The sequence below is a fragment of the Bombus vosnesenskii genome, unplaced genomic scaffold, assembly GCF_011952255.1.
Source record: "Bombus vosnesenskii isolate JDL3184/JDL3185 unplaced genomic scaffold, Bvos_JDL3184-5_v1.1 scf7180000013264, whole genome shotgun sequence".
In the NCBI taxonomy this organism is placed as follows: Eukaryota; Metazoa; Arthropoda; class Insecta; order Hymenoptera; family Apidae; genus Bombus; species Bombus vosnesenskii.
The window spans coordinates 8,790,228-8,817,477 of record NW_022882924.1 but is presented as its reverse complement, the minus strand read 5'-3'; the positions used below and the strand labels follow the sequence as shown (position 1 = coordinate 8,817,477).

Below are 27,250 nucleotides of genomic sequence, written 5' to 3'. Positions count from 1 at the left end.
ATTAAGTCAACGTTTGTATGCGGGGAATCCAATTAGCTGCAACGTCCTATCCTCCCTCTCCTCGGTATAAATTATATGTGTATTAAGGGCAATCAGTCTACCGAGCTGTAGGCTATAGGATAGATGATACAACGTGCGCTAGAGATACAATCGTAGCGTAAAGAAACATGGAAGCTTTATTGCACAGGTGCAACAGACGGGAAAGTATCGCACAAATCCTCTAGCGAAATCCGTTTCGACGCCTCAGCTGATCGTGGGATATCGACCTATGACGTTTCGGTCCCATTCCGGATCAAAATGATCGGCACGTTGCAATAATGATTGATTGAGTTCTGGTAAAGCTGGTCTTTTCGTTTCTAGAAATCAAGCTGACGTTTCGTATTATACTTATTTCTTATATTACTCACTCGACGATTCATTAAAATTCCATCATTTGCACTTTGATCTAAATACAAGAGCAAATATAGTATTTCACAAAATCTATTTATTTCACGGAATCTTTATTGCAGAGTGTAGTTTCTTGTTGTAAAAAAAATCGACAAAATACGTAATATGTTGGAAAAAAATTTTCTTGACCGTTCCTCACAGAAACTTGTGAAGATAAATCATTTGCCTTTTAAAGAATGAAATATGAAGTTGAGAAAACAAAAGGTATATTCCCTATTTATCATCTGCGAATCTTTTCCAAATTTTATCTTCTATGAATATATTTGTTAACTATTTACAAATATCTACGCCATTACATTTCACATATATCTGTGAACCTGTGAAAAATGTTTATTAAACTATTTGGGTCTAATGGTTTTCTAATGATAACAATTTTTCAGCTTGTAAAATATTTCATTCGGTGTGAACATTTCCTATAAGTGTGCATCAACGCGTCAAATTTATGAGTGCCAGGCATCAGTTTCACTTTTATTTTAGTTTGTTTGACAGGAAAGAGTTGCAAGACGATAATCTAAACGCATATTGGCACAGTTATATAAAGAGCTAATGAGTGCGTTTTTAATCGATGTCATTATCTCCTTTCGTAACGAGAGTGACTTTAAATACGCAATGTGCCAAAGAAGAGGTAGAGTGTTCACGATATCTTCTGATTTGATTCATTCGTGGTCGATCTACATAGTTTCTTACTTGTAATTCCAACTGAAAAATACGTCTCACGTAATATAGCAGACTCATAAATCTTGGTATTTATATCACGCAATACGTCAATAACGTAATATGAAATTTTTAATGCAATGCTGGAATATAGCGAATATAGCGTTTGATACGAAGCATGAATCATATTATTTTATTGCAAGACAAACGAAAGCGAGACAATGTACAAATCATTAACGATACTCTGTGCGATATACGATAATCTATTTCATTAAGTGTAATTTATTAAGAAACAAAATAGTTTCCTTTGCTGTTTCATTGATCGTTGGTTTATTGATATTATTTTAATGGAATATAAAAGCGTGAAATCATAATGAAACACGCTAACGCGAGTCATTTTACGCGAAATTGTTCAAACGGCAAGGGGCAATCGTATTTTATAAATTGACATGCAATAAATAATAAACGAGCATCGCAATCCATGAAATAAATCAAGTCGCTGACTTTCTACACGTTCTGTTAAAAAGATAAAAAACCTGTGTTTTCTTTCTAGCCTTTTCTTACCTCGTGTTCAATAGCGTCTGCAGGAACTGGCGCTCCATCTGAAACAAAGAATAAGTTCTTGTAAGATACAAAAAGCATTTATGATAGGGTAGTTAATTAAGAAATGTCGTCATTAAGATAGTATTTATTATACAGATATATGTATAATATATATATTATGAATATGCAATAGATTGCAGAAAATGTATGATGTATAGGTTCTCAGGTATCCTGAAGTTTCCGCGGTTTTTGCTATATATTCGACTTGTCTCATGTATATTTGAGGAATTATACAAACATGGTTGGATATATTCCATAGTGTATTTTTCTTTAAAATGGCGATCAGTTGCTCTTGTTTTATTCAATAGATATTAGACATCAGCGATAAAAACGAAAAAACAGTACAAGCTAAGAAGTACAATCATAAATTGTATTAACTGGATATTCAAGTTTTGTTACATTTCCCACATTGCCTAATTTATTTCTAGCCGATATTCTCTCTTCCTGTTCGCTTGTTAATTTTAGAAAAAGCGTTATAGAAAAATAATTTAGGGAATAGAATTATATCGAATATTCCTTTTAGAATCTTTCCGACATTCAATCATCTATCTAAATTTTATTTGAATCAGTTAAACACAAAACGACAGGAAGGCTTACCATTATCGTTCGATCATACGCAAATCTGTTGATTAATCCGCTAATAGGCACGATCAGGAAATTACTCATCTAATAAGGGTTAAATTGAATACCGGAATGGCCGTTGATAAATGATCGTCCCCTCGCTGTTCAAGGCATACTGAGGCGCTCCTTGAAATTTTCAATCGAGTAACAACGAAACTGCCTGAGAATGATAAATGCGACCGGTCCAACGATCTACATAAAGGCCGAAGACGATTATTACCAACACATTGCGACGCATTTTATACAATTTTCATGCCTAAAATTATGCTTGTAACAACAGTTTTTTCGCACCTTATAAAATGTTTAAATCTGTCATAATCATAACGCGTTTGCGCGTAACATGCAAATTGCATTCTGGTTGCAGTGTACGCGCAATATGGTACTACAAGAATAAATTATGGCATAAAAATGAATAAAAATAAGGAGTTATTAAACGCGTAACAGCAACATTCCTATTTATTGAGACATCTATTAGCCCAGTAGTATATCGCGATACATTAACTGCGCCATTACCGCAGTGGTTAATTAGTGTTTCTAAGAAACATTTCAAAAATAGTCGTTTCCATGCCTATGTTATGTTACAAATAAAATCGAAAAGCACATTCTACCACTTTCTTCATTAGACAAATAATAAATTGCTATAGGTAAAGCTTCGAATGGGTCGGGTTAGAAAGGATTAATTAACGCAGACTGTCCGAGCGAGCAGCTACGACAGTTTTCTTTCATCGTTGTCAGGAGAGAAAGTCAATTACTGCGATGACAAGCCACAAACGTTTAGCGATGACGTAGTACGTCTCGGGAGATCTTCGTGGTACGTGTTCAAAGTTAAAACGCCCGAGCAGTTGCTCCCTTGGCTCAACCTGTCAAGTATAGTTTGAAAGACAAGGCGCTTGGATCACCTCGTACATTTCCTACTTACTTGTCGCTCTGCTTTACATTTTCGAACGCGAATGTCTCCGATGACGCTCACTATTCAAATCAACTTTAAAACAAACTATGCCTACATAGTCAGGCATAATAAACTCCTAATAAACTCCTAATTGATCAAATCCGTTGCATAAAAGAAGAAAGTGCCTCTTGCGACGATAAACGGACATTAATCGTCGTTTTTGTTTGTTACCATGGTTACGTTAGAATGGAAATCGAGATGTTTAATCACAGCTGAGTAAAACAAACTTACTTATTACAATACCGTTTTTTTATATACGAACGGACAATACATTACAACGAATTTTGGCAAACAAAAAAAGACGTGAAAGGCAAATAAGATGAAAAGGCATCTTAATTTATGCAACGGAATTATAATTGACAATAACATTGCCAATATCAATAATATAAATATAATAGATGACAAAATGTCTAAAACGAGAGTTACGAATACCCACATACACAAGTACAAAAGTTAAACGTTCTCTTATTCGAAATATAGTGCATTAATTACGGTAGATGTATCGATACAATACTGTAGCGCAAAACATCGTTATGATTTAAATAAAAAGTTCTCTTCGCGTTAATGCGAACACCCCCGTTAAAATAAAGTTAATACATAGCAGACTGAAAAATATAATAAATTTATTACATTCTAAAACGAAACATCATTCACTGCACGACTCAGCATGACGCCAGTTATTAATTAATTACACTTAATTGGCTTTTATCCTCTTTATTCGGATAAGTTATCATCATATTAACCGGATAGATATCATAACATTATTCAGAAAAAGATTTCTCAAATAAGGTTGTTAAATCACAGTGTGTTGGTAGTATTTCACCACACCAATTACAGCCACCGCAACGTAATGCGGCATCCGCCAGTAATTTGTTGGACCGATTCTGTGAAATTCTCGTAATTTATTGCAGTGCGTATCATTGATCGCAACGAAAGATGTATCGCGATTCCTGCGTTTAGAAAGGCATACGCACCGCAAAGAATGTTCATATATCATTAAGTACACTGACAATTTTAAAGAGTTATTCAAAATATCAACTTAGGACTGTTTACGATTAAATATACAGTAATTAATAATTTATAAAGTACTTTCCTAAATAATAATGAATTAAATAAAGAGAAATATTCTAAAATTATATTTATACGTGTATATATATGTACATATGTATAAATGTATATATATGTACATTTAGTTGTGACATTCAGTTTTCCGTTGTGCTGACATTATTCCTTCGTACATCTTCCCATGCCCATACCATGGTACAGCTGTGAACTTTAAACATTTAACGTTGTTTCAGCGATACGTACAATAAAATTGCAGTGTTTCATAGTTAGTCAATAATAGGTATGCAATTTTACAGCTGATTAAATTGCTTCGTCAATGATTATCCTAGATATGAATTATTTATCTAGAACATGTCAATGCAAAATAGACTAGCCATCAATATTCATCTATGATTGAAAATTGTGAAAACTTCCACCAGAATATGTATATGTATATAGAACGTTCATAAGAACCTCCTAAGTATATCTTTACCTACGAAAGAAATTACATAAAGACAAGGAATTGTTCTTTTGCAATGTATGGGAAATGCATAAGGAAGGAAAGTTATAATCACTGTATTAATCATTGTTAGAAATTAATTACATTCATTCGCTTTCAAGCAAGGAATGTAGAACGTACCATCGATTTAGCATTCGTATTAGGCTGATAGGTACGAAACGCCGACTCTTAAAAATTTGAAATTGGCAATTCTGAATACCGTGCATTGAAATTCCTTATAAGCTACGTGGAAGTAGAAGAATCATCGGGATATTCGAATAAATCTTTTTTAACTTTAACCTTCCTACTACAACAAAATATTATAATTTCGATATATTCTACTAACAGAAACATTCTTTTATCAGGAATAAAAATAACTCTTAGTTTCCTAACGCATCGACATAGACGCAACGCTCATTCCACTTGAAACGTTAAAAGAAACGCAAGACTCATTCTACTGAAACGCCGAATGACGCGTATTCCATATTAATCGTACTTTATGTTACACGATGACATAGATACCGATCTTTTAACGCATCGATGTACACCTCCACTTTCTAAAGAACTGTTGCCAGCAACATCTTCACGAGGGAACAATCAACAAGAAGATGTCGAAAGATACGTAATGCCCGCACTGTATTCTTGGGTAATAACGTATGCCTGATGCGACACCGCTTTGCTATACATAGAATATTTCGCTTTCATCGCACGACAGTAGCGGTTATCGAACGCTGATCTGCCTCTTACGCGACCTCGTTCTTCAATGATACTTCTTGAAATCAGCAATAATGAGGATGATCCAGACGGGAATCTGTCCGCTCGTGCTGCGCTTTCAACAGTGTTCACGCCATTGTTTCAACTAAGAACCGGAGATGACGTGTTATTATTGTCTGTAGCTATCGCAATGAATAAAAGGCTGTGTCGTGTGCTTATAATAACTTAATAAGACAAATTGGCTGACCTGGAAACTCTCCTCTTTATTTTATATTCTCACGATCATTGATTAAAGAGGACACCGATTGAAGCAGAATCCTCGCTTGGGATAAAAATATGAAAATTTATATTTGTCATTTTTACATATTTTATATTTTCAATGTGTACATACTTTTTGAAAGGAAAGTGTATGTTATTTATACGTAAAATATAAATTCAAATAATATGAACTATATTACCTTCTACAAATTCCATAAATTACTTAATACAGCTATCAAAATGTTTACGCAGATTTACAATTATGTAACAGTCAAGAAATATTTTTCACTTGACACATTAGAATAATTATCTTGTAAGACAGTTTCTGAAATTATAAATATTATCCATAAATATTAACAGTATATACATAGTATATACATAATAAGTTTATATATAAGAACATAAGAGATTAATAGCGGAATAAATTTTGTCAATTCCAACGAACAGTTTCTCAATCGAATTCAATTTATTTCCTTATTTTACAATTAAAAACGAAGTTTCTGTATTTTTGGTCGTAGGACTTGATCGTATATTGTCCAGTCTCTGTAGCAGCTGCAACGAAACTGCGCGCGTAAACGCACGTACACGGTACGAATTGATTTGATGGACGAGCAATCAAAGTCGACAGAAAAAATTGCACGCTTACTCGCGGTGTACATCGAAGCGACAACATACCGTTTTCCGTTTCTAGATAACCGGGGCTGCTTTGAAATTGTAATACGCACGCGAACGACATAATCAAATCGCAAATCAGACCGGATTCTTATGACCGCGCGGCACACCACCGACGAGGAAGTGATTACCATCGTTCGAAATACGAACCTCTCTCGTTTCTTTTTTCGCCCTGGGTTGCAATGAGAAAGGACTCGGGATATTACGTACCCAGCTACGAAACCCAAGGAAAATTTGTACCTGAACGATTGGAATTGTGGATTGGGTGCTTCCTACTTTCAGTTCATTTTGAAAAAAAAAAGAAAAAAGATCGTTAAAAGCCAACGGCGTTCCCGTATTTGCCGCCTGCTGCCTGCCTAACGAGATCTTTGAGAGACCTTCCTGAGTGATATCTCAGCAATATTTTATCTGGCTGGTGAGCGGCGAAACGACCATACCCGCCCCCTTTAAAGTCGCCAACGAGCGATATTCATGTCACGGGATTAATTAATATATCTACTTGCAGTTAGCACATTAAGTAGAAGGCTATTTTTCGAATGAACGTTTCTCTGTATGGATTTGTAATTGGATGTAGTTCGATCGTAAAGTTTATTCAAAATTTTCTTTGCACCAAGGTTTTCTTCTACCTGTTTATAGTTAATAATTGGTAATGAAAATACATCTTTCGATCTTTATTGCAAACGTGTTCGAAAACCGGCTTATCCATAGTGATGAGGCGAGATTATTGAACGAAGGTAGCTGATATGTAAATGTATGCTATAACTTATACATTTTCTCGTATACGTTTTGTTGCATCGTTTGAATTTCTACCGTTAAATAAAACGCATTTGTAGTAAAAAGAAACATGTTTTACACGAAGTAAAACGAAAAATACAAAATAGATATAATTCTTATTTAATGTCAAAATGTCCTAATAATGAATGGTCAACGATGATGGCTATTGTTAGAGGCTAAAAGTAAATATATTAAAATGATACTTTGAGAAAGGGATATATTATTGATAAAAGAATAACCTCCTGACTTCAAAGATATAAGATTAGCATCATTTTCTGAGTTAACAATTTGTCTTTTGACGTTAAATTGACACGATGATTAATAACATGATAAATAATCGAATTTGCAATTTCTTTTATCGAAGACAAGAAAATAAAATTGTACATCAGGCATAAGATTATTCGTACCACCAACGAATAATAAAGCAACGTACCTACATATATGGTATACTGCTTTCTTACTTATCGCAAAAATTGACACGTTGCTCTCAATCAAAATCCCTCGCATAAGAAATGGAAATCATGATTTATTATATTCTTTCCCTGTGGTCTTCAAATCCAATCGTTATAATCATGTTCTTATGACCGACTTAGGAAATACGATTTTGCCGCAACAATTATGATTTCCTGCGCTCGAAGGTATGCTCTAACGATATGCGCGTAAATGTTTTATACAGTAGAATACAGGTTGCACTATAAAGTTGTATCTCCGACGTTGCATTGAATGGTGCCACAAAGAACGATCGAATATGCAATAAAGTACTTCCATAAAGGAGTTGCTACGTATTCGCTGGAAACGTTGGTCCCATCAATAATCATTAATGAGACAAGCGCTTTATCGACCCTGTATTCCGAATCAACGATTTCGAAATGTAATTTAGTTGTGAACAGAGTCCCGTCTCGAGTGACGAATCTAACGTATTCCATGAACACTGCCAGGCGCGAGGCTACCTCGTTAATTCAAACTATCGTGATCTTCGAGCTTCGCGCAGTTGCTGCGGCGTCCCGAGTAGACGTCACCAACACGAGATGTGGGTAATTGAAAGTACATCGACGATAAAAGAGGCGCGTAACCGTTGTGATAATCTGCATTTATTCACCGAATCGTGGGCGCCGCATCGAGTTTAATTGAACGAGATTCCATTAATCTTCGCCTAAGTAACAGAGATCTTGTTACTGTTACTATCTACCTTTGGTACTTCTTGTTTATTCGTAGCTACTATATCGAAAGTTCGTATGTTTAAATGTGTTCAAAGCATTGCGCTATTTGGTATGTTACGATTATGTATCGAGGTTATCGATACGTGTATGTATATCTTTTATGATGTTTGAATAGGAGAACTATTTGAGATTTAATATTTCACGTCTCGCGGAACGTGTAACGCTCCTGATCGATATATTGCGTGAAATTAATAAACGATCGTAATAAATTCGCATATAGTCCGCAATGAGGTTACAATGTTTTTATTATAAACCTCCTTAACATTGAACACATGGATCTAAAATTTTTCATTTTCACGGTGATTAGACGATATACAGTGCAACTTCGTCTATCTGAACCTGTCGGAGAGGAAACAGTTTATATATCATTGGAGTTCACAGGATAGAATATCACGTTCAGAGAAATAAATTCAACCAGCAAAAATTCAATTAATCGGGCATTAACTAAAATTTCCTTTTAATATATAGAATTTTTTCATATTTGCGATTCTTCGGGTTTTGCAACGAACAAAGCATAGCATACTATTGATATATACTGATATACAGTAACTCGATTAAAACTCAAAGAATCACAAATACGTCATCGAATACATGCGTCGTAACAAATTCCTGCCTCTTTCACGCGGTCGACAAGTAACGTTAGAAGAAAATCAAACGAATACTATTAACGCGGCAAATTGGCAAATTCGAACTTCGTAGAAACGATATTTCCTAGAGTTCGGTTAGAACAATGGCAAGAAGAACCGCAGAAAGGAAGGCGCATCGATGCGCAACATTAACAGGCCGCGCACGGTATCATGGGAATCACTTGCCACGGAACGTGGGAGTTTGCAGGAGCCACACCTTGTTCGTCGAAGAATCGTATTGAAAAGGACGTTTCGTGAAAAGGCTAGGGAGGAAGAGAGGGGAAAGAGACAGGCGGAACAGGAGGGACGGAGAAAGAATCTCGTCCCTCGAAAATATTTCTCGAGAGTGAAAGCATCCGGCTCGGCCACGGCTCGACACACAGCATCTCGACACAGCACCTCCGGCCACGTATCGTCAGTGCGCAACACGAGGTAGCGATCGTCTCCTAGGGATCGTGACGACTTAAACTTTCGTTTAATTTATCATGGCGTGCGCGGGGGTCCAATCAAGAACTTTCTCTTGAAGGGAAAAATCCAGCCGATCGTACTTCGCCTCTTTCACTACTCGGCGTCTTCTCTCTGTATCTTTCATTGCTTTCATCCGGAAACAGCCGCGGAACGTTTCTACGACGTTATTAACGATACTCGTGGAAGCGGAAAACCTAATATGTACTTTTTCGACAAGTAAACATGATACCTAGTGACGTAAAGTCTTACGAAGTAAATGCTAAAGACGATTTGTAATACTACAAGCTTTATGTTGATATGTATCACTTTAGTAGATTATTATTTAACGAATTATTCGATACATCCTTAGGATTGAATAGTTGAATAGATCAAATAGAATTTACTTCAGAACCCTGATTTACTTAAACACTTCCAGATATAATATTATAAGGTAAATGAAAACATCTGTATTTATTCCGGGTATTTTACTTAACTCATGACAGTAAAAAGTTAAATAAACCATAAATATGCTAAGTTCATAAAAAATCTGATGTTTATGCGTAAACCATATACGCATAGCTTACAACTGTTGTATGTTAATAACAGCTGCAAGTAAAGTAATTTATATAATACTATTTACCGTGAAATCATCAGTTATTCTTTAGTACAGCAAAACGTAGCCCTGCAGATACAGTTTTGTTCCTTGTTCAATGATTTATGATAACCAACATGGATTATATTTCGTATACGTCCGCATAAACAAGCAACGACAATTTGGTTGGAAACAGGAAACATGTAGATAAAACTAATCGTTTGTTTTCGATTTAGTAATAGCCAGATACTTTCGATACGATAATAAATTTAATTTTCTCTCTTACATACGTAGTTTACTGATTATTTTGCAGAATGCTACGTGTATTAAATAAATAAAATTTATGTTTCTGCACTAGCTACAATAAATGCTTTAATAGATTAAAACACAATCAGAATCTCTCAAACATCGTTGTATCTGAATATTAATAAATGTTACTGTATCTACCGCAAATTAATAGACAGATGCACAATATTAGAATCATGCACCCGTAATAAACAAGAAGTGCATGCATCAGTTTTTGATTACCTAGCAACTTTCTCGGTGCACTCAAATTTAAAATCTGATAAATCGAGCAGATTACATCTACGTTCATGCCCTCATAATTCTTCAAACATCGCCGGTTATCTACGATCAGATGCACCCGGCTTCCGTATCCTTATATGGAAAACAGATCACGATCGATAGGTTGGATAAACGACTTGCAAGGGCTCGCAATCAAGATTTGCCGGTTTCGCAAATTGATTTACAAATAGATTAATAGAACTCCAAATTGCGGAAGCGACTTGTCACATAAGAAACACTTTAATTTCAGTTTTAGAGTTAATATAGCAAACTTTTCGATTGGTACTTTCGACTCTTACAAATAATATAATAATATAATATAATAAAGAATATATGGAAGTGCGGAGTTAATAGTATTTCTATTACGGACATTTGATTATAGATATTTAATTATTCTAATTGCTATCATAATATAATTTTTGCGATTTTCAAATATTCTACAGTTTTTATTTTATCTTAAATTTAATACAAAGGTATCTAACACGATTTAACTATTCTACTACATCTTCAAATATTTTTCTCAAAATAATATTTATGATTTTCACGTATTCTCCATATTCTATTTTATTTCAAACTTAAAAAAACAAAGGATTATAGTATTTTATTATAATAGGCGGATAACTTTCTTTATTAAGGCAATAAATATAAAATGTCCAATAGATGTATCTTTATATGTATACGCACTTGTAAACAACAAGAAACATTGATGACGATGAACACTGAATGTGATGTTACATAGCTATGTTATGAAGGAATCATCAATTTTAAATATGCATAACATAGACTAATTAGTCGCATTAAAAAGATAGGCGTTACATATAGGCGTTCGTATAGGTGTTAATTCGACTTAAATCGCATATTTAAAACTTCTATCGTCGATGCATATTAGACTATAATATCTTTGAATACTGATGAAGTTGAAAAACTCGTTTCTCACACACACGGTTGTTTAAGATTCGTGTGAAGTCGTGTTGCTCGTATATTTTATTTAATAATGCAGAATCATATACAAAGCTTGCACAGAAGTGGATCAATTACAAGATGAAACTAACACGAAATCGATTGTAGTGTATCGTGTTCGGTGATGTTTCACTTGCTCTCTTTGTCGTTGAGGGAGATTGGCCTTGGCATTACCAGAGTTAATTCCTAGTACTTTCAGTATCAATTGCTCTTATTCCATGTCACTTTCACCATCAGAATTATAAACAAGTTTATTTCATCGTTTGGAAAATCTCACGAATGTCTTAATATTTTAAACGAATATTTATCCAATCGTGAATTATGAAGTGTAACTTGATAATTATATTTTTAGTAACGTTATGCGTCTAATTAATTATAATTCTGGTTTCTTTCAATTTAAGTAATTCAATTCCAATCGTCAATAAATAAATCGATAATATATTCACACGTCCCAGGTTATTTAGCGACGAGTTATGAATATTAGTTTAGATTGAGCAGTCGAATACGGAAAAGCGATGTTCCCCCGTACTTTTGCAAGGAAACTGTGAAATACAAGAATCTTGCGACACTTTCTCTCTAATTAAAGAGCAGGCTAACTTGTCACGCGAGCTATTGATTGCGATTTGGCTTTTTACTGTTAATTTATTGAGGAACGTGGGCATCAAGTAATACCTTATCAAACGAAATATTTCATTGCATTCATTATTGATTCTAATAACAATCTTTCACGACATTAAAAGCCCACGTTTGATCATTACAACTTTAATTAGATATTAGATAACTAGAGCAGAACTAAGTGTATTTAATCTTACCGATCATTATATAAGTAACGAAAGTGTTGGGTATGCTCCTTTATAAACGAGGATGTTAAAAATCAGATATAGATATGATTACAGATTTGATTCTTTTAATTAATACATTTATTGAGCATAAATTAAGTTAGATTTATAAATTACTAACCGATACGTAAAAAGGTTAACTTTCTACATAATTTCATGTTTCAATTTATCTATTAATTAGTACTTTATATATCATTTATTTATTTACAAGTGTTATACCTGTTACACAGTGACGAATTCAACTATACGAGAAATTTTACATATTTCCCTTTTTTTATATATATAACATAAGACTTAAAAATTGTATCCTTCTAGTTTGAAACATAAACTAAATTAAACTGAACTGATCCATAATATCCGTGTTCTATACGTTTTAATAATAATATACCTATTAAATATGCGATGCACATAAAAAATCCTTCTCACATTACATTTATATCTCAGGAAATTAACCCAATGTTAGCACCGCTTGGGGAGCGTTCAGCACAAAAACCACATAGTTATAATTACAAAAGTGAAAACGCTTTCGTTGCTTTACCATAGACACATATGGTTAGACTATATTAACGTTACTCTTGAGGGATAGATTTCAAAGCAGCTGCCTGGCACACTACCGCAATTTATCACCGAATGGAGATTGACGCCCGTAGAGATTGGCTCGATACAAAGCATCGCCGCAAGTATATACGATCGGTATAATTTTCTCGGAGAACAGTAGAATCTTACAAGAGTCATGATGTTCGTATGACTTTCTCTCCATGCCGTAAGGTGTCTAACTTCCTGGTAACGGACGACCGAGTTATGACAGACGGATTGAATACGATCACGGGGATTCTCAATCTTCTAAATAGTTTTTCTTTCAAGATCATTGGAGATACGATGACTCGAAATTTAAACTTCAAATTATCGCGATACCTATCGGGCACGATCATTACAGGTGATTTCAAACGATTGCTCAGTCATTGATCTAGAGATAGTTTCGATCGTGTATTATCTTGAGAAGTTGATATTGTTGAACCTTCTCAGTACACTAGGAAATTGCTTATTTGCTTAGCTGTCTGTTACGTGAGATATGATTCTTTCGGTAGATAATGTAACAGTTATAATTAGACTGCAAATATTTATGCATTTATGGGAAATTTAAAAATACAAAAATGCATAGAATGATGAACACAGATTGAACGTATGACGTACAAAAATATCGTATTATAACGATATTTGTCTGTGTGTTTCATTTCTTCGATTGTATCAGAATGGAAATTCGCATAAGCATCCGTAGTTTAGTTCCAATTCGGAATCTGTCACGCATTTGATGAGTCAATAAAATGGTAACTCACGTGCAACGTTTAGTATGTGTTATTAATCTGGTATCGTTGCTTTATTATTTTATGTAATTAGTAAATCTTCATTTAACGAATGTTAGAGTTAAAATTAAAATAAGAGAAAATACGAATCAGTTGAAAGAAGAGCACAACATCCTTGTTACCATTTTCTTCCTGCAGAGCCACATCTAGAACACTTCGATCGTTGATGCAAGGACGTTTCGATCATTAAGATTCTGTGACAACCAATTAGTCTAGCATATTTATTTTTCCCACGATGATTTCATCCTCCACGGTGAGATTGCAAACAGACACATCTAAGTTAGTGGAACAAACCATTACAGAGTATTTTGTTCCTAATGAAACGACGAAGCTTAATCATTATACAGAACGTAATCAGAAATCAAGATATACATATACACATACATCCCTACCGATAAAAAGATATTCTTAATCGGTAATCTTTCTAACATCTTATCATTTTATAAGGATGTCAACGCGTAACTTTCAAGTGCCGAAGAAAGAACTGCAATAATTCCTTTCCTCGATCACTCAGAATTGACATATTGCGTTTCTTACTTATGACAGATATTTTCATATCGATGTGAAATAAGTCGCTAACAGTGCTACATCGCCTTATTTATGACTTGTCAACACGTAATTCTTTGACTGATTTATAACGCGTGGCTATCCTGTTTTACAAGGCGGCAGCGAATAAAAGAAGTCACAGGTATCTCGTTCCTAGATACAATGATCGCAAGACTTCTTTCAGGTGCTCGCTCCGGGTGTCCAATCTTTGTCGAAGTACCGTTTGCCATTAATGCAATGCACGTGTTTAACGGTAGCGAAACGATTTAGTTATTTGTCATGCCTGCCGGCTTTATTGTAACAACCTGTACCTAGCTTGCTGGCTCGACCATAGAAGCTGACAACCGGAGGGCGATACTGGTTTCCAGATTAGAAGTTCAATGGTCAGCGGCCACTATACCTAGATGACATTAGGGTTCGTGTGCTCTAATTCTTTGGGCAACTACCAACACGAACGACCATCCCACGCGATAGAAAGTGAACTGACCGATAATCAGTCATTTTCTTTATTACACCGTGCGCACTTGTAAATGTCAGACGACCGATCTTGATTGGCATTGTGCATGGCCATGTGGTACGATGGAATAGTGAGGAAAAATGCGAATAAGTATCGCGATGGTGTGAAGCAACAGCAAACAATATGAGACGAGCAATCAGTCATCCATTTAGAAACTTAAGCAAAATGAAAAATTGACATGGACAAAGGGGTAAAAAGTGAATGTAGCATTGTGTATCGAAGTAGAAGAAATCTAGGTAATTGCATCAGTAAACGTAATTCAATAGAAAAGCAAACATGTAATAGTAAATATTAATGAAATTGCAAATCTTAATCATTTTTCATTATTATTTTTATTTATCTATTTAGAATTATATATTTATTTATCTATTTAGAATAAATAACGAGATGAATGACTCTACACCGTAGATTTTGTAGAAAATCGCATCACATATATAACTCAAACGAACCCACAGAGATTTTGTCGCAGACATAAGAATTTCCAATCTTATAAAATTTCAATCACGTACAATATTTTCATGAAAGTTTTCAATGGTAAATGTTTAAATACTTTCATGGGCGTTTGTATGTTTTAAGTACCATTTCAAATTCATATCTTATTCGCTCAAAACAGAGAATGGAATACAACAAATAGAAACTACAATACTGTCAAAAAAGTAGTTTAATTTATAGTCGAATATAAAGTCCTCGAGATTTCAAAGCGGAAAGGGGTATACATTGAAAACGATAGCAACAAAACTTTCGTAATTATATGTGAGTATTGCATTGTCATCTTTCCTCATAAATCCAAATAATTTATACCTAACATTTATATTTTCCTGTACGAAACTCCAGGCGTTAACAGGGTTTCTCATTAGCACGTGGTTACACGTGATCACCAAAAAGAAATACGACACCTAGCCTCGTGTCAACAAATGGGTGCAGCTGACAGACAATCTTATTCGTTGAAGTTGAATGATCGGCGTAGGTGGTGTATTCTAGCTACTTGATAGGTGGGCGCCAAAGAATGTGCGAGTGCATAAGAGTGCGTGAGCGTTTCTATCGTTTCTTACTGCAGGATAATGTATGCAGTATGCGTGCCAAGGCTCACGAGTCACGCGTGATTCTTACGATCACGTGATGATTCCAACGGCTGATCATCGTTCCAAACCATTCATACTCAACCTCGCACATCATGATTTATTAGATATCTGTCTTTAACGCTATGGCTAGTTTTGCATAAACATAACTTTCATGTGAAAAATCAATAAAATATGTAGATTGTAAATAGTCTGAGAATAAATAACTCTCCCAAAGTGAATCGCTATAAATTTTGTTGAAAATTGAATACCACTGTATCATTTCACTCTTGCAGATGCCAGTATTTTGTTTCATATATGTATATTAGTTGTTTAAAATCAATTTCGCCAAGTCATACAATTAATAATGAAATGATGCATGCCAAAAATAAACGAGTGCCCAGATACTTCTGACTGGTAACGTAACTATGTACATCATGAATTAATAACTATCACTTACACAACGACATTACTATCCGCGTTATCAGTTGCCATGATATTAAACCATATATTTTCGACGAAGTTCCCATCGTCCTTGTCAATTCTTCGGTGAAACAGATGAAAATAATTTTCACGATTTTTACCGTTCATGACACTGTACTGAACGCGTTGGCCCGAAGGTTTGTACACTTCGTTGTTTTTAGTCAAGTTAATAATTTAGTACGAGATATACGATCTTTTATTACACGAGAACATTAACATTGCCAGAGGTCTTTCCCGGATGTAATCTTTTACCTATTGGTTTATTTCTCATTCAATAAAATTCAAGCAGTACCAAGGACGTTATTCCGGTACAAATTGCAAAGCATGAATCTCTGGTTCGCGAGCTTATTAATATTAGTCTACTTTCTTACACGTCGATCGAAAGCGTGCAATTTGTTCGTTCGGCATCAATCACTCTGGCATCGGGACAAAGCGGTTTCCGCAATGCTTTTGCTATACTGCTTTGAACAATATCGAGAGTGTTAAACATTCGTACGTTCGCCATTGTGGGCCTCGCTGCACGGTATATATGCAAATTTGCAGAAAACCGGTCGCGATTTGCAACACGTCAGGCTTGTCATTATTTAAGGAATAATATTGCAATAACAAAGGTATCTGTCAGCATTGCTGTTTCGTTCTTTCTCCGCGGCGAAGTGATTTTTCAGTTCTTTAAGTTTTTACATGTTCGATAAATTACACGCGTCGTTGGTGATAAAGGAACTTGTTAATTTCCATCGTTCTTTCAGTTCTTTGTCGTACTCATGTTGCTTACACGACTGAGCTATTCGTACAAAGTGTATCATTTGATTTTAAAATATCAAAGGATTGAAAAATTGTTTCTACAATCCTGTCGTATGACCTACATACATGGCTTGGACGCATTAATGTTTTGCATTTTGTATTATAAAAGAATATGTAGGTACAGAATTTCTCTCGTGTACTATTTTAAAACATGTCGTGTTGAATAACTATACACGTGTATTTCACATTTATTCATTTTATGTCTATAATATTTCATTAACGAATAATATTGCAGCAGGCTTTTGATTAAGAATTTAATTTATATTAACCTGTCCATTTTATAGAAGTAATTAATGATGGATTTTTTTATTCTTGGAAGTAAACAAATTGCAGAGCCAAGTAATGTACAATTGAGGGGAGTAAATAGAATGAAAATTGTCATCGTTAACAATATATTATCATAAGATATTAAGGTTCCTCCTATGTATCTTATAAAGAATACAAAAAGCTTTCTCTTGTATATAATATAGTTATTCAACATATTTTAATAAAGTAAGCAATGTACAAGTGATAAGTGAATGAATAACACTCATTTCTCACTTGCTTGAAAATACCACTTATTGACATGAACGTAATGTCGTGTAACTCATATTTCAAAGTGTATTTGCAATTACATTGCTTTTAACATTATGCTTTCGAGAAATAATCACTGTATCGAATGACTTAAGAGACTGATGTTATAATATCTATGTATTTATCCTTACTTTGCTCTACTTTTTTCAATTCTGATACTCCTTAAAATTAATTATTATCAATGAAAAATAGATTTTCCTACGTAACTGCACAAATCAATTAATCAGCAAATATATTTAATCGTACAAGTACTTTTATACAAATAATTTTTTCATATACAGAGTCTCCTATTAACTTTGTTCGTTTCAAGTATCTCCATTTTGTTTCCAATATTGTCCTTAATTAAAATATCGTATTTACCATATCAAAACTCAAGAAAATTGAAATTTCATATTCTATTATGACATCTTTGGTCTTTTTTTTTAGAATTTATAATATCTTTACTCGCAATAATTTCATAACTATGATATATGAACCCGTTTCTCGCTGGCATTCCAATATAGTGAATGATCGTACTGGTAATTGGAAGACATAAATAGTACATGTATGAAACTATCATAGCACGTGGTAGTCATGGATACGTAAACTACGTAGATTAAGGAAGAGCATTGGAGAAATGTTAAAAAGTGTATGATTTACACTACCGTTACTTAATATTTATCGATGGGGGCTTATATAATTTATTTTTCTTTTATCGATTAATTAATGCATTAAAATTTAATTTATTAAATGCATCCTCGCTCGTAGACTTCATTTGTCGATTAAATCGATTTGTATTAAAGTTGGGCGAAAATAAGCTAATTTGTCTTGCGTAACTTAATTAGATGATAGTCTACCAGCGGTCTTGTTTCCGTTTTATCTTTTCATCGCGCGACGTATACCTTGTTTCGAACAACGCGCACGGCGCAAATTAATGCACTTTCACAGCGTTCACGGTGTGAGCTTTCTGCGTGAAGTAGAAAGTCCGTAATCACTCGAAACAATCGCGAGATTGTGTGCCATCAGATACGGCGATATTTGACAAACGAGCTGCCAAAATTACCGACAAAACAAGCATCGATCGATGCTGGTAATCAATTTCGAATCGGATCAGAGCTGTTGAAAGTCTCCAAAAAGACCTCCACTAGATATAAACGTCTATTACATTCCTCAAATAACGATAAGATCGCGCAATTCGTGTTAAAGTAGTTGCCCGTATAGATTGGATTTTAGAGAATGCGTTAAGTATCGGCTATCGGATATCTTAAAAGTACCGTAATATTTTTCTACAGCTGTTTGATCATAAATCAGTTGCAATAGTTATGCAAGGTGGTGTATTAGAGTTATCTTATCTGCTATCTGGAAAATAGAAAAGAAAGGTACGAGTTAAAATTGTCATTAATGCTAATGATTACGTTTTAATTCCCCCATACTTGGACTATCGAATGCTAGCAAAATATTTTAACTTTTATTAAATAGAAATATGAACGTATTGTCTGTATAGTACGTATAAAATTAAGCAATAATAAATTTTATTAAGTAGGAACTATTTAAGAGGAGACTGCGAATAAAATGGTATATTATTTCTAGAAAAATAATCGTAGATTAAATAATTCGAAATTGCTGGAATGGGAAAAAATGTTGTATCCAATATAGTTTCAGAGATTTCACAGTTCTGTTTTAAGCCTAAAAAAGTTTCAGTGAAGAACAAAACTTATATATTCCGATACATATGCGTCTCAAAAAAGGATCTTAAAAAGACTTGGTGAAAGCGAACGAAAAATGATCTGATTACCCTGTGAAAGAGACCGATCGTGGCGAACACTTTCCTTTACATCGTTGTATAAGTATATGCATATGCGTCTCGTTCTCAATTATACGTTAGCAGCGTGAAAGAGCCTTTCTTCCTAGGGGGCAGCAAATAACGAACCCGATTTTAATCGGTCCTTATTAGCACATCTTTCCGGGTCTCCTAACTTCTGTCTTCAGTTTGATCGTTTTAGAAGATATATCCGTCACCTATGAACCGTGAATTTTCCTCGTTCCGCCTTATTGTGTGTCCATTTTTAATACCCACGGGTTTCCTGTTTTCTCGAACTATGATTATCTACCGCCTAATATACATTGCAACAGGCATCGATGATAAATCTACAGTAACTCACGAAAGTATCTCTTTCGTATATAAGATATGTATGTATATATTGCGTGTTTAAAAAATTTGTTTTAAGATTTTCATTACTACTGTGAATTAAATTAAATCATCGCGGTTATATTGGTAAAATTTGAAAGCAATATAAAAATGTTTCGAAAAGTCACGAGATATTTATCGCAAACGTATATTTATGTGAATAGTCGTCTTAAACGTACATAATAAATGTATATAACGTAAAAATTAGATTTTTACTCTTTAAATATCGAGGCTTTCTAATATAATGGATAATTGACTGTAATGTATTTTTGCAATGAATATTTTCTAACTTTTTCTATGTTCATTTTCGGATTTGTTTCAGATTTTACCAATACAATTATGATTATCATATTTCATCGCAGTATTAATGCAATTTTTAAACGTTTTGTATAACACACATACCTAATAGATTAGACAGATTAAAGATTTCTCTAAGTGTGCAAAAATGTACAAATACCTTCTTGAGAACACTGTATATGTACATCGATCGAGATCACGTGTTTAACGAGAACCGCATAAAATTTCGTTTTTCTCTTGTATAACGCAGCAAAAAATCGAGATCAGTGACTTTCACGATGAATGAGCGCCGGTCACCGAGCTAACATTGGATGGGACGTAAGAAATTCTCCAGGGTCCACGACCTGGACGAGTTGCCCGTGCATCTTTCATGGCCAAGGTGACCAGTGTCGTGGTTAGTTGGCTGATCGATTCTCTTCGTTACAGAGCAAGCTGCGTGCTCGTTTATGACAGCAATAAAATATCCGAGTCACTTTCACGCATCGATTCGGTAAATGTGAGTCCTCGAGAGTGTCGATGCGCTGAAATACAGCCTCGTTCAAAGTCGCGAGGAAAGATGCCATAGAAACCGGCAAAGTACTTCCCGTTTCGTATAAACTTTCCTACACCATTTTCGCCCAGATTCTTGCCAATCGTTTAACAACTTCCTTGAAATCGCCGCGATCGAAATATGTGGCCGCTTAACTGCAGCTCGATACGGCGAAAACTAAGTACGTTCAACGTGTTTCGCTAACACGATAATAACTGTAATAAATTAGAAATTAGCGTTCCGAGGAAAAGATGTAACGAAATTAATGAGTCTGTGAGAAATACGAGTCGACTCGGTGGTAAGGTTAATAGGAAATATTGGAACGAAAGAATGGAAGAAACAATCGTTTGAAATAGTAGCTCTTAATCAGGAATGAGCATTATCGAAATAAATTTTTATTCGGATAGTTATTCAACCAAAATGTTTATTTTATTTGTGGTTTTCTTTGTTAATGAATTTTAAGTAATATTATTTAAATAATAATGTATTTGAAAAGTAAATTCCTTTAACATTAGGTAATTTTTTTAATTATATATGAATGTATTATATCCATTATATATGTTATAAATTATCTATATTATATTATATATGTTATAAATGTATATCTATGATACACGGAATTTATACCCTAAAATTCTAATGCAAAGATTTAAAAATATTTCTTTTAGTACGTCTTAATTTTCGCACTACTTGGTGTAATTAAATGTTCCAATATGCAATTGTTTCTAAAGTGAACATTTTATACGAATATTCGCAAACAACTTTATTTTCAAATAAATTTACCTGTTACTTTATTTCGTATAATTATTTGACCTTTTTATCTACCATTTTCGTTCCAAAGAAAAAGTGCCCAACCCTGTTCTTGACCACAGCCGTTTCACGATTCAATCGATCTTGGCACTGACATCATCTACCAGCATCAAACGACTCACAATTGCAAGCAGTTTTCCATCAACGATCTTCAACTTCAACTGTCCTGAATAAGAAGGATGCTCGCGGATGAATAATTCTCCGACCAGAAGAACGAAAAATGTACAACTTCGCCCGAGGCTTGGAGAAAGTGGTCGGTTCGAGTTCGTGGTTCTCTCGGAGCTCATCCAAGTCGTTCGTAACTGGTAATCGAAGAACCGCGACTGTACACATACGTGGCACGGATTCATCATCGGCCCTCGTTTCGTCCCTCGACTTCTGTCCGCGATGATCTATGATCGAGCGTTCGCGAATCGCAACCAGGATGGATACGCGCTCGTATATGAATATTCATCGCTCATTCCGCTGGATAAATTGCGATGCGCTGATCGCCGAGGGTCGCAAACCTGTTAATTGCGGACCAATGACTTTGAATATTGATACGCATCGCCGCGTCGTGCTGGAATTATTTCACCTATGATTGGAATGTAGATATGTTTGCTGCTGTTGTGTTTCCGAAAATCGTACTCGGCTTTGGCGATTGTTACAATTGTCAAAGTAAATATGAAGTTATTATTGCTATGACGTACAGCGGTCTGTGTACGTTGAAATATTTTTAAATATTTGTACTAATATAAATATTTGTGCACTGCGGTCAACCTATAGTTAGTAGTTACTAAACAAATATTTGAATATTTTTAATGACGAATGTTTGACGTTTATCGATAAATATCCTTTTATATCTCATTGACTCTTTCTACACGAAAAGGGAGAATAATACAATATTTATTGCTTTTCTTAATCTTTGCAATGAGTTGTTCAAATAGGTTTCCTTCAAAGGCAAAAAATTATACATTTCAATCTAGAATTGTATTGTATAGTAAAACTGTATGATAAAATGCATACATAATTACAATATGTGACAAAATAATGCTGCTATAATTCATTAAGGACTCGTTTATAAGATAATTCAATTTATTTTAAAATATACGTACTGAATGTACAAATCAACTGATCAATCAGCAGATTAATTTCAGTTTTAGTCTAAATACTTTGACGTAAGTCGATCTAACTAAATCTCAAAAGAGTTAATGACAGCGTAATTGAAATCGCTATCGATCGACATGCTGATGTAGCTTTGAACCAAAGAGTGAGATGTTGGTCTTTCTTATTCCACCGGATTTAGATAATCTAGATCTAGATCTAGATCTGCAATCAAGTGTACCAACCATCGTATTAAAATGTTTTGCTCCTTAATAGGATATACGCTTATCAAGCGAAAAATTTCGTCGCAATACTTCCTATCAAATAACAAATACACTACAATTCAAAATATACGAACACTTGCTCTTTTCTGATAGAATGTAATTTGGTAAGAAAATGACAGAAAATTATAATTGAGAGATAAAAAAGCTCAGAACGATTTTATTCTTTATTAGAACTATCGTAGAATTTTATGATATAATTTGCAAGTTCCACGCGTTTTTCTGTTTACAATCCATAGGTGTATCATTACTCGTTATACAACGGTTATATATCTTTTTCTAAAATCATTGGAAAATGTTTCCAAGCATGCAAATTGCATTACTCATGAGAAATATGAAACGTAACACAGGAATTGAAATTTGCTATTGCGCTTTCATAGACACGCTTAACTTCCCGCTCTACTTTCTCTTATTACAATAGAACCTTTAGGTTCTTTATACCTTCCTAATTTCCGAGACAGATTGGTATTTGCTACAGCCATCAATCGTAGTTATGTATTTCACAATGATCGGTTCTACGTAAGTCTTTTTCTTCTCTATCGATTTCCGGAACGACACTTTTATTAATTCCTTTATAGTATCCACAAATCACGTTATTCTCGGCACGGAACTTTTCCAACGAAGGTTTCTTCCTTTCCCTATTAACGTGTCTCTCGTGCCACAAAAGTGATATCTCGCATACTGACCGCTACAAATCACGTGTCCTAACGCAGCAACCAGCTAAAGAATGTTTCCCATTTCAGCTGGACGTTACGATTGCATAGACGAGTACACGGATATTACTAGTAGAGAAAGGACGCGTTAGCTTCTGTCACTTGCCTTACTTGTTTCTACAGGAAAACTCAATGAGCTATAAAGAGATTAATCACTTACGGAAACGTCATTGATCTATCTGACATGAAAATTATTTAGCAAACTGAATCTATAATGCATAATTCTGTCAAAGTTATTACATAGAAGATAGATCCATGTTTTGACAAACGTCCACTAACCTTGACAGAAAACTGAATAAGGTACTATTACAAACTAAACAAGTTACATACTACAAAATATGGTATCACAGATATGGTGGATCTGCTCTGTTGACGACAAGAAATTTATAGATCCGTTATTTTTGTTTTACTCTAAAAAATTGTAGGAGAAAGGAGAAATACTAATAACAAGGCTGAATATCCTCTTTCCTTGCAAAAGGTATTTCCCCTTAAGAATGAAACTAAGAGAATATCGATTTAACGCTTTTTAGTATGTATTGCTATCCACATTAGAAGAGATCGATTGCACAAAACTATACTGTAGATGTATGGAGGAAAACGAACACGAAGTATTGTCCAATAGAAAATTAATTTAAATTATGCTACAGCTCAATTGCGATTACTCATTATCACGTTTCAACGCAACGATGATCATGAAATTGAATCCACTATTGTAAGTTCGACCCTAATTGGATTTCAACGGATCGTGAACATTGCCATCGATCAAAAGCTATCGAAATCTTTAGTCCTACAACGTTCACTCTACTACTCTTCGATAATAAGGTAATATATGACTTTTATAAATGATAATGATACTTCCCATCCATACCACGTTGTCTTATATAGGTACTTTTATTCAGGTCGAAACATGATTACGCATACTTGTTTCTTTCATCATATTGCTCTAATTCTGATTAACTATTTCTGACATATTTAAACGATATATATAAATACTATTTTTGCAGGCATTTTTAGCGGGCAATAGGCAAATATTAAAGGCATATATATTAAGGATCGATAGTATATTATAATTTTTTAAACATTTAAAAACGCCACTGAGATGTACAAATTACTTTACAAATAATTATATAGATAGTTCATACGTATAAAAAATAATCCATTCAGTAAGCTGATAAGCGACAGGTGGTAAACAGATGATAAATTACTATTGCAGAATACAGCATCCGAAACAGTTAGACGACTTCTCCGTTTCGGTGTTGTCCGAACGTGTCGTTCGGAAAGGTGAGCAATACTAGACAAAGTAGCCGTTACAAATAACGCGTCCTTATTTACTTGGTTTGACCAGCGGGAGAATGTCTCACCTGCCATTTTCGTCGGCCGATCGAACGGTCTGGTCGAGCTCGCGAACGTGCATCTGATCCTGACATAAGCCGTGCAAGGAGGTCGGCGAAAGAGACACTAGCGGCGACGTTACTTCACCAGATCAGATCGCTTAAAAGGTGCGAGATATGAGGAACTCGCTTTACCCGGCATCCGTAGAAACCTCGGCGTCCGCCAGTCTTTCCTACCCCCTTTACCAGTTCCTTTTTCTCCTTTTTCTTCCTATACCTCGCGACAGAAGCGTCTACACAACCTGCTTTAGCCATGTTTCCTACCGCTTTATCTATTTGCATGCGAGACAAGCAGCAAAGATTTAAAACAGAAGTAAACAGCGAAACAGAACCTCTCTTATATACATACATACATATACATAGCTATATCCAATATATGTCCCAATCTTTTAAATATTATTTAGTATTAACTTTTATCAAACATGTTTGTAGTATTAGTTGAGTCCAATGATTGCTTATTTATTTTGTGATTTTTATTTTTATCATTTACAATAGGTAGATCATAAATTTGCATAAGTTTCTTTAACAAACGTTGGATATTGTTCATTGTCATCCAAAAATAATTTAGTAAGAGAGAATGCAAATGTAGAACTATGAGTTGTTGAAAACTATAATCAGAAAAATGGAAAAAAATAAGCTGGAAAATGTAATTTTCATTTTACATAGCTACTACTATACTTTCAAACTGAGAAACTACACTTGAAACAGATTTAACTCAAAATTTACGTAGAATGTTGCTGATAACGTATCCTAGTAAATGAGAAAGTAAGAAGAAAAAACCGAATAACGGGAAGTGAAACCTTGGATAATTGGTTAAATAATCCGAAAATTATCTGTAACGTTGTCGAAATCAAAATTTCACGCGATTAACGCCGAAGTTAGTCATGCTCGCGCGAGGCGGAGAAAGGACAGAAGCGCGCACCTACTGAGAATTAGCCTGAGAGCGATTTCGTGGACGTTGTGAGTGATTTTGCAAAAGTGCAGACGCTAAAACGTGCGTGGAATGAATGTCGCACGAGCGCACCCACGATTGGCACATGTTAAGCTCGTTAGTCTGGCATTCGGTTGCCTCTCGGAATTGCTCCTAGTGGCAATTACGAGGTGTTGTGTCTTTCGAAAGTATGCACAATTAGGGAATCGGTGGAACAAAGGCAAAGAGGCATCAAGATCTCGAAAATTTCTATTATTTAAATAAGTGCTCACTTTTGCTCAATTAATTCCTGAAAGCTGTAACAAGTTCACTATTGGAATCTTTCTTAACCTATATGTTGCTTCTGTGTATCATTGATCAACCTAATGAAAGGAGGTCGTTAGTCTAATTAAACGTTTGATTAATGAATTGTCAATTTTAAGTATTGATTGAAGTACATCTATGTAAAAGGCAATAGAATGATACTTAATTATTTATCCCACACAGTGTATTGGTAACTGTATTAGAAGCGATTATGACAAACTTGGCGTTCAGTAATGAAAACATTTCCAGTAAAATTACTCAGCCTAAACATAGCCATGTTTCGTGTGAAAAACTACGATTATTACGACAATAAAGATCATCGAGAAAGGCTTGTTATTAGAAAATTCTTCGCTGGCTGCGTTCGTTCTCCTTTTATGATCAAAACGAACCTCTACAGAGAAAACCGGAAAAGCGAAAGGAACCATTGCAACGGTCTGAAAGTATTTCTGGCATTTAATTAAGAATCATTTTGCAAATAGCTTGTTAAGGAAGACGTATTATTGGGACGTTCTTCGCCGTTTACGTTGAATTACTTTTTATGATCCAGAAAAATTCCAGTAACGTACAACGTACAAAGATCACAAGGGAAAACGTAATGAGTACATTTCTGTTGACTCTTTGGTTCAATATAAATTTCTGACTAAAAAGGAATGAAGACCAGACAAGAAGAGCATAATAAGTACATTTCTTGTGGATCTTTTGATACGGATATCACTTTATTAAATAAGAGAACTTTAATATAACATAATTGGAAATATATAACATAATTTTTAAATATAGTTAATAACTAAATCACAGGACAAGTTTGATAATATAAGATTAGTTGACAACACGTTGAATTTTAAAACTGCTTTGTAAAAGGAAAAACAATATTCCAGCGTGGCACAGCCTTCTAACCTTCGTATGTTTTAATACAAAAT

The 27,250-nt window shown here is 34.5% G+C and overlaps 1 protein-coding gene across 3 annotated transcripts in view; it reads right to left on the bottom strand.

The window, feature by feature from the left end:
- LOC117236800 overlaps window positions 1–27,250 on the bottom strand; it is a 76,456-nt gene that overhangs the window by 7,764 nt on the left and 41,442 nt on the right. For all 3 annotated transcript variants that reach the window (XM_033500078.1, XM_033500087.1, XM_033500096.1), the window contains one exon: window positions 1,666–1,703. In XM_033500078.1, coding sequence (XP_033355969.1) covers window positions 1,666–1,703 — 38 coding nt within the window. The remainder of the gene's footprint in view (window positions 1–1,665; window positions 1,704–27,250) is intronic.